Below are 10,954 nucleotides of genomic sequence, written 5' to 3'. Positions count from 1 at the left end.
ATGTCTAATGACATGTGCCCACCATTATAGTTCATACACAGTATTTTCATTGCCCTAAAACCCCCTCTGCTCAGCCTGTTCATCCCTCCCTCCCCGCTAACCCTTGACGACCACTGATCTTTCTACTGTCTCCATAGTTTTGCCTCTTCCAGAATGTCATCGAGCTGGAATCATACAGTCTGTAGCCTTTTTGGATTGGCTTCTTTCACTTAGTAATATGCATTTAAGATTCCTCCATGTCTTTTCATGACTTCATAGCTCATTTCTTTTTAGTGCTAAATAGTATTCCATTGGCTGGATGGATCACAGTTTATCCTTTTACCTACTGAAGGACATCCTGGTTGCTTCCAAGTCTTGGCTATTATGAATAAAGCTGCTGTAACATCCATGTGCGGGTTTTCGTGTGGACAGAAGTTTTCAACTCCTTTGGGTAAATACCAAGGAGCAGGATTGCCGGATCACACGGTAAGTGTATGTTTTGTGTGTAAGAAACTGCCAAACTGTCTTCCAAAGTAGCTGTGCCATTTTGCATTCCCAACAGCAACAAATGAGAGTTCCTGTTGCTCCACATCCTCAGCAACATTTGGTGATGTCAGTGTTCCAGATTTTGGCCATTCTAATCAGTGTGTAGTGGCATCTCGTTGTTATTTTCATTTGCATTTCCCTGAGGAGACATAATGTGGAGCATCTTTTCACATGCCTGTTTGCCAACTGTATGTCTTCTTTGGTGAGGTGTCTCTATTCAGGTCTTTGGCCCGTTTTAAAAAATTGAGTTGTTTGTTTTCTTATTGTTGAGTTTTAAGAGTTCCTTGTATATTTTGGATAAGAATCCTTTATCACATAGGTCTTTTGGAAATATTTTCTCCCAGTCTGTGGCTTGTCTTTTCATTCTCTTGACCACGTCTTTCACAGAACAGAAATATTTAATTTAAATGAAGTCCAGCATATCAATTTTTTCTTTCATGGATTGTGCCTTTGGTGTCATATCTAAAAAGTCATTACCAAACCCGTGGTCTTCTAGCTTTTCTTCTAGTGTCTGTCATTTTTTGTTGGGTTGTTTGTCTTATTTTTGACTTATAGAAATTCTTCGTACATTCTAGGTGCCAGTACTTTGTCAGATCTGTGTATTGCACATTTTGCTTGCAGTCTGTAGCTTTTTTGTGTTCTTAATAGTGTCTAAGAGCAGACATTTTTATTTTGATAAAGTCCAAGTTACCAATAGTATCTTTTATGATTCATGCTCTGTGTCCCAAGACGTCTTTGCCTATCCCAACATTGCACAGATTTTCTTCTAGACGTTTGATAGTTTTAGCTTTTACACTGATGTGGATGATTGATTTTTTTTTTATTTTTTTTTATTTAAGATTTTATTTTTTCCTTTTTCTCCCCAAAGCCCCTCAGTACATAGTTGTATATTCTTCGTTGTGGGTCCTTCTAGTTGTAGCATGTGGGACGCTGCCTCAGCGTGGTTTGATGAGCAGTGCCATGTCCGTGCCCAGGATTCGAAGCAACGAAACACTGGGCCGCCTGCAGTGGAGCGCACAGACTTAACCACTCGGCCACGGGGCCAGCCCCGTGGATGATTGATTTTGAGTTGATTTTTATGCAAGGTATGAGATAGGGTTGAGTTTTATTTGTTTATTTTTGATGGATATCCAGTCATACTAGCACCGTTTGTTCAAAAGGCCATCTTCCCGCCCTTGAATTACCTGGGCACCTAGGTCAGAACATCAACTGACCTTTGTTGTGTAATAAAGAATTTGACTGACCTTTAGTAGGAGGCAGTAAGTGCCAAATGAGTGGGCATGGTGGGCGGTGGGCTTTCTGGGGAGAAAGGAGTGTCTGAGTGGGGGTCAGGAGAGGTCTCAAGGAGAAGTGACCTGAGCTGGCTTCCCAAGGGCAGGCTTAGCTGGAGTTCTTTTTAAAGCTGGAGCCATTGGAGGCAGGAGAATTGAAGGATGAGGACAAAGCCCCTGTGTGTCCAGTAACTGTGGAGCATTCTGGAAAGCAGGCGTCAGCACTCTTGGAGCCTGGCTTCTCTGTGCCCTCTGCGCCATCACTGCCTCTGCTGACCAGCCTCCCCAGCTTAACCTTGGGTTCCAATCACCACCCTGGCCGCTGCTGGCCTCCAGTGAAGATTCATGAGAAAGGATCCATTGGCAGGCGTCCCTCGAATTCCCATGGTGTACAGACTGTGAGCAGGGCGGGTGTCAGACGGTGTCCCAGGTCTGGGACTGCATTAGACACACTATGTTCCCTGGTCCCATGGATGTCTCTGCAGCATGGGCTGCAGAGACGGCCCCAGCCCAGGCCCAACCCTTGGGCTGTGTCACACTCACCATTCTCCCAGCCAGAATTGGCCCTGGTGAGGCCTCCCACACTCTGGGCGTGTGGGGTGGGCGTTGCAAGGCCTTGTTGCCCAAGGAACCCCTCAGCTGGGCAAGGAGATGGAGACTCAGGATAGGACCCTGCAGACAGAGAGACCGTGCCAAGAGAGGTGGGGGAGATGGCCTGGGCATCACAGGGGATCCGGCCTGGTGGCCGACCTGTCTCTGTTGTCCAGGTGTGAGCATGAACCTGCAGCCCCAGTACCTGTAGAGAGCACCTCGAGGGGTTCCCAGGAGCTGTGGCCATGACCTCAGCCATCTTCCCGGCCCTGGGGATCCTGATGGGACAGGTCAGGCTCAGGCAACCAACACCACCTGCATGGAGGGTTTGGGGCCACCAGTAAGTCTTTCTGTCCTCAGATGGTTTTTCAAGCCCCACAGCCTGAAATCTCCCAGTTTGGGTTTAGGCTGTTATTAGCTCTTCCCGCTTGAGTGTGGATTGCCTTTTGAGACGCCACCAGGACAAGGAGCAGAGCTAGGATAGGGACAGAGCGAAGGCTGCATTGAGTGAGGGTGGCCTGATGGAGGGGTTGGAGGGAGAGCACCAGCCTCAGAACATGGTTATCTCAAGACAGGGAGAGGCTGGGCCTAGGCCCCTGGGCAAATGGTGCTGCACCTGATAGAGGAGAAGCTCCCTGCTCCCCTGGCCCTCTCTTGGGTCCTTGCTGGGCGGACATCCTGACCCAGAACGCGTTAAGAACAACCACTGGATAACGCCTGTCCTCTGTAGGCAGGTGGGCAGGGGAATGGGGGGCAGGGGCAGAGCAGGAGCCAGGGTGGGGGCAGAGGCGGAGGGCTAGGAGGGATGGCTCTGGCAAGGAGGCATCTGGCCCGGCCTCTCCTCTGCCTCCCCAGGGAGCTCCTGGGCGGCCGCGGGCCTGGCCCCTGCTGCTGGCCAGCTGCCTGGTTCCCGGGCTGCTCCACGGGCCTCCCTGCCCCTGCTCCCCGAGAGCCCGCCCTGCCTCCTCATTGACTGTGGAGACACCAAGGCCTGCCCGGCGAGTGAGTGCCTGACCTCCGGTCCCCAGACCACTCTTAATGGAGGGGTCCCAGCAGCCTGGGCCCCCAGCCAGCCCCTTCGTGTCCTGTCTGCTGGTCTCTATCAGACCCCAAATCCCCCTGAAATGCCCTCCCCCCATAGCCAAAAGCTCCCCGGTCCTGGCCCACCTGCCCAGGCTCCAGACCCAGTGTGGCCTCTCCCCACCTCCCAGAGCGCTTGGCTGCCTCCCTCTCCTGGCCAGCACCCCTCCCTCGCTTGCTTGCTGGTTACCTGGGCTGTGTGTCTCAGCTTCCCAGGGCCCAGAGCCAGGGGCCCAGCCTCTCTCACCGGCCAGCAAACAGTGGTCAGGCAGCTGCATGGTGGCCAGGGTGCATGTACTGTGCACGAGGGTCACAGGTGTGGCTTCCAAAGGGCTACAGTCCGTTCCCCCACATTTTCTCTCATCCGCTCCCCCCTCGAACGCTTTGAGATTCTGCTTCCCTCTTGCTGGGACACAGGTCGCCCTCTCTGTGCCTCAGCTGAGTCATTCACTGATTCCCTCCATTTACACATATTCTTTTAGGACCCCACTCCCTGTCCTCAGGCGGCACCCAGGACCCTCACCTCGCAGAGAGTGAAACAGTCTCGCGGCAGCACCGTCAGCACCACCATCCAGAGCTGACATCTGTGGAAGGGTCTCTGCATATCAGGACTGTTCTGAGTGCTTCACAAGCGTTGGCCCCTTTAATCCTAACAAGGGCCCCATGAAATAAGTACTTTCAATATCCCCGTCTTACACAGAAGCAGAGGAACATGAGGGCAATGGCTTGTCCCAAGTCTCACCACTAGGTGGCAGGGCCAGGCTTGAAGCTGGTGTCGTGACCACCGCACCACACTGCCTCCCCTGCCCTGGCTCTTTTGCTACCTGACCTCATTTTTGCTACCCCTGCCCTGGGTCGGGGAGGCCCAGGGGCCGAGGGTCCAGGGTGACACTGTGGACTCGTAGTGGAGCAGGGCTTGAGCTGGTGCTCTCTGAGGGTGGGGCCAGGACGGGCGGCGGGCCATAGAGGACAGAGGCCATGACTCAGGCTCTGCAGAGGCAGGTGGGGAGCCCGTACCCTGGCCCTCGACACAGAGCCTGCACGAGATGAGGTCGTGTCCTGCCCGTTCCCTGGCTTCATTCTGCAGGCAGCAGGGAATCGCCAGAGCTTAGGGAGAACCAGACACCCAGAGAGAGACAAGGATGCTGCAGGGGAGCCCAGGTCCCTCCCCATTGCCCCAGCGGTGGAGCGACATTCCAGGGGCAGAGGCCAATTTTTTGCCTACTCAGCCCTGTCTGGCTCCAGGCGGCCAGGGAGGGAGGCCGAGAGCCAGGAGCAGTGTGGACACAGAGAGGAAAGAAACGGGCCTCCAGGCCCTGATGTGCACACACATGCACACATACACACACTCACACACACCCCTTTCTTTGGAGGCAGACCATGGAAACATGTCCACGTAGGCCCAGGTTGAGGAAGCCTAGAGATGGGTGGGTTTCCAGCTGGAAGTGCCAGGAAGGCTTCGTGGGAGCCGTGGGTGCTGCTCAGTGGACATGGGAAAGCCCTGGGCAGAGGGGAGGTGTCAGAGGGGAAGCCCAGAGTCCACCTGGACTGCAGTGGTGGAGAGGGGCTCTGAGCCGAGGTGGGAGCCCTGAAGGCCAGGCTGGGGAATTTATCCTGTAATCATGGGAGCCAGACCCTCCAATGGTCTCATCCCGCTCACTCCAATGACATGTGTCCCCACACTCTCTGAGGTGCCCCCCTAAGGTGCATGCTTATGCCTCCTCAGTGCTCCAGGAGGTGAGGGTTTCTCAGAAGCCCAGTACACCACCTTTGGGACAAGTTACTGTGAGCTGCTCGTGGGTGTGAGTCTGAGCTAGGCTGCACCATTGTCACCTCCTGTGCAGCAGCTGGAGCAGGCACGTGCCCTGGGGGCTCCTGAGCAGCTGGCCCTCAGCCTTGATGGGATCTGGCAAGGGGAGAGCTGGGTGGGGACAGGACCTGGCCAGCAGAGAAGGAAAGCACAGTCGACCACTCTGCCCAATGTCCACTGTTGGAGTTCAAGCCTGTTAGTCCATTTCCTGCTCCAGGGTGCTTGGTTACAATGCAGTAAGATCAGGGAGCATTTACTGAGCACCTGCTGTATGCCAGGAACTTTGCACTTGTCCTTAAATCTCATTTAATCTTCACACGAGTCCACGGGAAAGGAATTACCACCTTCCTTTTGAAATTATGAAAGTGAGGCTCACAGAGTTTGAGCAACTCAACCCAGATCACCCTGCTCTGAACCATGTCTTAGGTCCTGTGGAGAGAGCTGGCCGTGACCACTGGCTCCCGCCGAGCCCAGGCCCTTCCTTTGCAGTGGGCAGACTCCTGGCAGACACCCCTCTTTGCATTCCTGTATCTTTGGGTACAGCTGGGTGGGGGGTCACCAGCAGGGATGATGACCCGCCAGGTCTTCTTCTACTATGAGTGGAGGAGGATGGGGGTGTCTTTGCTGGACTTTGACCACATTCAGTGAACAAGGGCTTGGGGACTGGTGCATGCCCAGACAGTCGGGGGCTCAGGGCTGGCTGGGTTGTTGCTGTGGGAGTGATGCACCAAGCATGACTAGGGGAGGGATGCCGAGGACAGTGAGGCTGGTGCAGGGCAGGTAGCCCCTGGTGAGGGAGCTGGCGGGCCTCCCTCCTCCCCCACACCCTCCCTGCAGTGTGGGGGACTTGGATCCCATCCTCGGAGACGTTCAACCGGCAAGGGCAGGGAGGCTGGCTGCTCAAGGCTGCCTACTGGGTGCTCATGTGGGCCGTACCCCTCCTCCTCCAGCTGGTGTTTCCCGACATTGTGAGGTTTCCTTCCATCCCCCTTCTCTGCCCGACAGCCCTCACCCACGGCCCTCAAGAAGTCCTCTGCACCAGCCAGGGGTTGCACTGGGGCTGCGAATATCGGAAACCCTGACAAATGGTGCTTTCAGCAGAGGCTTCTTTTTCTCCTGTAACAGGAAGGCAGCGGAAGACACTGGGCAGAGCAGGCAGAGCCCCAGGCTCCTCGGGGCTGCCACTCTCCGCTTCTCTGCCTGTGTTTTTCCAGCTCCCAGCTGCCTAACAGCTGCTGCACACCCGGGGGTCGTGTCCAAGTTCCAGGCGGGGCAGGAGGAGTGGGGTAGGGTGCGCCTCCATCAGGAAAGCAGCTGCTGCCCGATAAACCCTGGACACTGCAGGAGCCTCACGGGGCCACTCCTGGTTGCCAGGGGCTCTGGGACTGTGAACATTCTAACCGAACAGAGCTGGGAGTCTGTCCGAGAGGAGGACGGGAGAGGCGCCCAGGCAGGCCGGCAGCCGTGTCTGCCGACGCCTCCCGGTGCCTGTGTCCTGTTGCTCGGTGGATAATTACTGAGCGCCTATTGATGCCAGGGGCGTTACTTTTCTATTGCTCTTAGAACAAATTACCACAAATTTAGCAGCTTAACACAACACACATTTATTATCTCACAGTTTCTGTGGGTCAGAAGTCCAGCAGGAAGTGACTGGGTCTTCTGCTTCAGGTCTCACACGGCCAAAGTCAGGGTGTCTCGAGGTCAACTGGGGAAGAACCCACTTCCAAGTTCATTCAGCTTGTCGGCAGAATTCAGTTCCTTGCGGTTGTATGACTGAGTGCCCTGCCCTCTTCATCATCAAAGCCAGTGATGGCGCACCGAGGCCTTCTCCTGCTTCAAGTCTCTCTGACTTCCCCTTCTGCCGCATCTCTCTGACTCTAGCTGGGGAAAATTCTCTGCTTTTAAGGGCTCATGTGATTACATTGGACCCATCCGGATAATCCATGATAATCTCCCTATTTTAAGGTGCGTAACCCTAATTACATCCATGAAGTGCCTTTTGCCTTGTAATTCGAAGGTTCCAAGGATTAGGGCGTGGACATCTTTGGAGGTCCTCTGCCTCTCTCCAAGGTAATGGGTCAGGAGGTACACGTACAGCAATGACCAAAAAGAGGCAGTCCCCAACCTCGTGGAGTTACCACCGGAAAGGAAGCATCACCTCACAGATACAAATATGGTGACAGCCTCGAAGGACAGGACAGGTGCTGGGCACATTACAAGACCTGACCAGGCCAGGAGCTCTGGGGCTTTCCCAAGCAACTGAGCCCAAGTCAGATGAGGGAAAGCGCAGGCAAACTGCATTTCAGGACCAACGCCCGGCCCAGGAGCCAGGAGCAGGGCCCTGAAGGGCAGTACACAAGATCCAGAAAGCCAGGGAGGGTGGTGCCAGACGTAGGGCGGAGACCATGTCACCCAGGGCACTGTCATAGCACTACCGCTAGCATCAGGGGGCCTAGCAGCAGTCTTTAGACCATTTGGTCCTCCCAACACCCCTCTGTAAAGTGGCCACTACTATCATCCCAAATTACAGGTGGGGAAACTGAGGCTCAGAGAGGTTAGCCAAGTGTCCATGAGGCGGGACTGGGAATCAGATCACATCCTCGGATGCCTCTCTAAGACGGCACTGACTGCCCTAGGAAGGGTAAGAGGACACGGTACATGGCTCCGAGGCTGTGCCGATCAGGGAAGGCTCCCCTCTGCTACAGCAACAACCTGAAAATCCCAGTAGCTCAGCGACATGCGCATCGCAGGTGTTCGCTGGCAAGGCTCCATCTCGTCACCCACTTGCGCCTTCTCAGAGACTGCGAACCAGGCCCTGGCTGTTGAATCTTCTGCCTAGAGTCACTCATGTCACTTCCGTTCACATTTCACGGGGCAAGTCACACAGCCAGACCCGCTGCCAGGCGGCAGGGAGGTAGAGTCCTCCGGGGAGGAGCAGGCCACCACAGCAGCTGTCACAGCAGCCAGCCAGGCCAAAGGTGATGCCAGCTAACTTACACCAAGGGGGTCGGAGAGAAGTGAGGACAAGGAGGACAATGGAGGAAGATATGTTTCACTGGCAGGCGACTAGATGTGGGAGGAAAACCATGCCCTTGGATGTGGACGTAGAGAGCAGGAAGTGCAGAGTCGGCTGCTGGGGCTCAGAGGAGAACCCTGAGCAGGAGCCGTGGCCCGGAGTGCATCAGTGCATCAGCGGTAAGGGAGCCCTGGCAGAGGTAAGAGCGTGCGGTTTAAGAGCGAGGAGGGGAGCAGCCTGAGGCCCAGCCGGAGGAACCCACACTTACAGGCTATTTGCACTACTGGGCCTTGGGACCTCCTGACCGGAGGCTGGCTGGTCCCACAGGCATGAGAGTCCTCGCTTTATCACATGGCCATTGCCAAGGCCAGTGTGTGCTGTGCCACCCTAACTGGATCAGACCTGCCAGAGACCAAGGACAGGACCTTCCTGGAGAGCTCTGAGGACTCAGCCAAATGCACCATGACCCCTCCAGCGCCTAGGAGAATGTTCTCTAGCACAGCACTCTGACCAGGGAGTGGGGGCGGCCATTCAGCCACAGGCCCTTACACCCAGCGATGTCAGGGCCTGCAGGCTCAGGCCTGGCCCTCGGCACAGCCAGGGCCCCAATCCAGCTCCCAGTCCATCTGCTGCCATGTCCCCTCCCTGCGTGTCATGCCTCTCTTCATTCACTCATTCATTCATTCTGTTCATGTCTCTCATATGCCTGGCACTCACTAGATGCCACCAAGCTTATCATCTGTGGAAGAGACAAAGAACTCACCCAGGGCTCGGTGAGAGGGCAACCCTAGAAGACCTGACTCCGGTGGGGCCTCCCTGAGGAGCTCAAGTTTCCCAGACCTGCAAAGAAGTTGCCCAAGGCATGGAGGTTCTACGGGTGGGCTCTGAGACACAGTTGCTGACCGCCTTTGGCCCACAGAGCTCTGTCTGGGCCTCCTCTCCTACTCCCTGCCCCTCCCCTGGGTGCCTGGCAGCATCCTCACCCACCCCGAAGAGCGGGTGCGGAAAAGGAACCTGGACAGTGACTCTGCTGTGGCAACTCCCCTCTCACCCGTAGCAATGACTACCTCTCCCCATCTCACACTCACACACACAAACAAGGCCACGACTGTAGCCGTTAGGGACACGTGGCCCCAGAGACTAAGGACACAGAAGGGCCCAGTGCGTGTGGTGGAATGAGCTGGGACTTCATCTATTTGGCTGGCCGTGAGCTCCCGGAAGGCAAGGTGTCACCTGTCCCTTTAACCGCAGCAACCCCAGCTCCCGGCACACAGACGTCGCTGAGTAACTACTGGTGACTAAATGAAAGGACTGACAAAGAAAAGAAGGACAGGCAGGTTTCTGGCCGCCATGTGGAGAATAGCTTTGAGACAGTGCGCGGGGCCGGGAAGCCATCGCCCAGCCCCCCGGAGTCCCGCCACGCTGGGTGACCTCCGCCGGCGGTGACGTCACCACGCGAGACCGAGCCGCAGCCTCACGGGGCTGGGCCTCCGCCGGCGGTGACGTCACGGGAGGCGGGGCCTCTGCCGCCGGCGGGCGGTGCCCGGCCGCGGTCACGTAGCTCAGGTTCCTGGTCTGCTGCGGCGCGCGTCTCAGTCGGTTCCTGTGCACAGTGCCCGGCGTCCCTCCGCCATCATGCCGATGTTCGTGGTCAACACCAACGTGCCCCGCGCCTCCGTGCCGGACGGGCTCCTCTCCGAGCTCACCCAGCAGCTGGTGCAGGCCACGGGCAAGCCAGCCCAGGTTGGCCGGGAGGGAATAGGAAGGGGGGTGCTGGCCGAAGAGGTGGGCCGGGGCCGTGGACGCGGGGAGGCGACTCCGGGACGCGGGGAAGGGACGGGGGACGCCCGGGGCCCGGCGAGGTCGCTGGGACCGGCTGACCGCGCCCTTCCCCCGCAGTACATCGCGGTGCACGTGGTCCCGGACCAGCTCATGACTTTCGGCGGCTCGAGCGAGCCGTGCGCCCTGTGCAGCCTGCACAGCATCGGGAAGATTGGCGGTGCACAGAACCGCTCCTACAGCAAGCTGCTGTGCGGCCTGTTGGCCGAGCGCCTGCGCGTCAGCCCGGACAGGTGCGTGGGGGCGCGGCGGGGCGGGGGGCGCGCGCAGTCCGCGGCCAGCGACCGTGCAGCCCGCTGAGCCCGCTTGGCTTCCATCCCTCGCAGGATCTACATCAACTACTACGACATGAACGCGGCCAACGTGGGCTGGAACGGCTCCACCTTCGCCTGAGGGCCGTGCGGGCCCGACCCGCCTGCACCAGGCCCCGCCGCCCGCCGTATTCTGCCCGCCCGACCTCCAGCGACCCCCACCTCCCGGTCGGGAGAAATAAACGGTGTGGACATCGTGGCTGACTCGGGCTTCCTTGGCTTGCGGAGGAATAGGTGCAGGGTCGGGACAGTGACTGGAAGGGGGGCCCCGTCAGAATCTGCCGTTCGGGTGCCTTTTGCCTAGCCTTTCCTCTGCGTCCCCAGAAGCACCCCAGGAATCAACTCAAATCAGCCTCCCAGGCCACGCTAAGGACTGCACTGGGCGGAGCCTGGAGCCGAATCTGTCCCTACCGCAGGGGCAGGGCCACCACGTGGTTGAGGGCTGGCAGGGAAGAGGGTAGGGGTTGGGATCCCTGTCTGATTGGCATGCGGGGTCAGAGGGTCAGCTGGG

The 10,954-nt window shown here is 57.2% G+C and overlaps 1 protein-coding gene across 2 annotated transcripts; it reads left to right on the top strand.

Annotated features, from left to right (window-relative positions):
• Positions 1-331: 331 nt before the first annotated feature.
• Positions 332-10,640, top strand: MIF (macrophage migration inhibitory factor). Of its 2 annotated transcripts, XM_070275248.1 has the most exons (4): positions 332-465; positions 6,946-10,036; positions 10,193-10,365; positions 10,459-10,640. In XM_070275248.1, the coding sequence occupies exons 2-4, from the start codon at positions 9,929-9,931 to the stop codon at positions 10,523-10,525; spliced, it is 348 nt and encodes a 115-aa protein (XP_070131349.1). In that variant the 5' UTR covers positions 332-465; positions 6,946-9,928; the 3' UTR covers positions 10,526-10,640. The 2 variants fall into 2 exon arrangements, with proteins under 2 accessions (XP_070131349.1, XP_001489661.1); XM_001489611.7 differs by lacking the exon at positions 332-465 and having other exon boundaries at positions 6,896-10,036.
• Positions 10,641-10,954: the final 314 nt, after the last annotated feature.

Source organism: Equus caballus, chromosome 8 (genome assembly GCF_041296265.1).
Source record: "Equus caballus isolate H_3958 breed thoroughbred chromosome 8, TB-T2T, whole genome shotgun sequence".
Lineage (NCBI taxonomy): Eukaryota > Metazoa > Chordata > Mammalia > Perissodactyla > Equidae > Equus > Equus caballus.
This window is presented reverse-complemented; position numbering and strand designations above follow the sequence as displayed.

Coding starts and splice junctions, on each gene's coding strand:
- MIF (XM_070275248.1), top strand. CDS start 9,929: ATGCCGATGTTCGTGGTCAACACCAACGTGCCCCGCGCCTCCGTGCCG. Junction 10,037..10,192: donor CCACGGGCAAGCCAGCCCAG/GTTGGCCGGGAG, acceptor CTTCCCCCGCAG/TACATCGCGGTGCACGTGGT. Junction 10,366..10,458: donor CTGCGCGTCAGCCCGGACAG/GTGCGTGGGGGC, acceptor CATCCCTCGCAG/GATCTACATCAACTACTACG.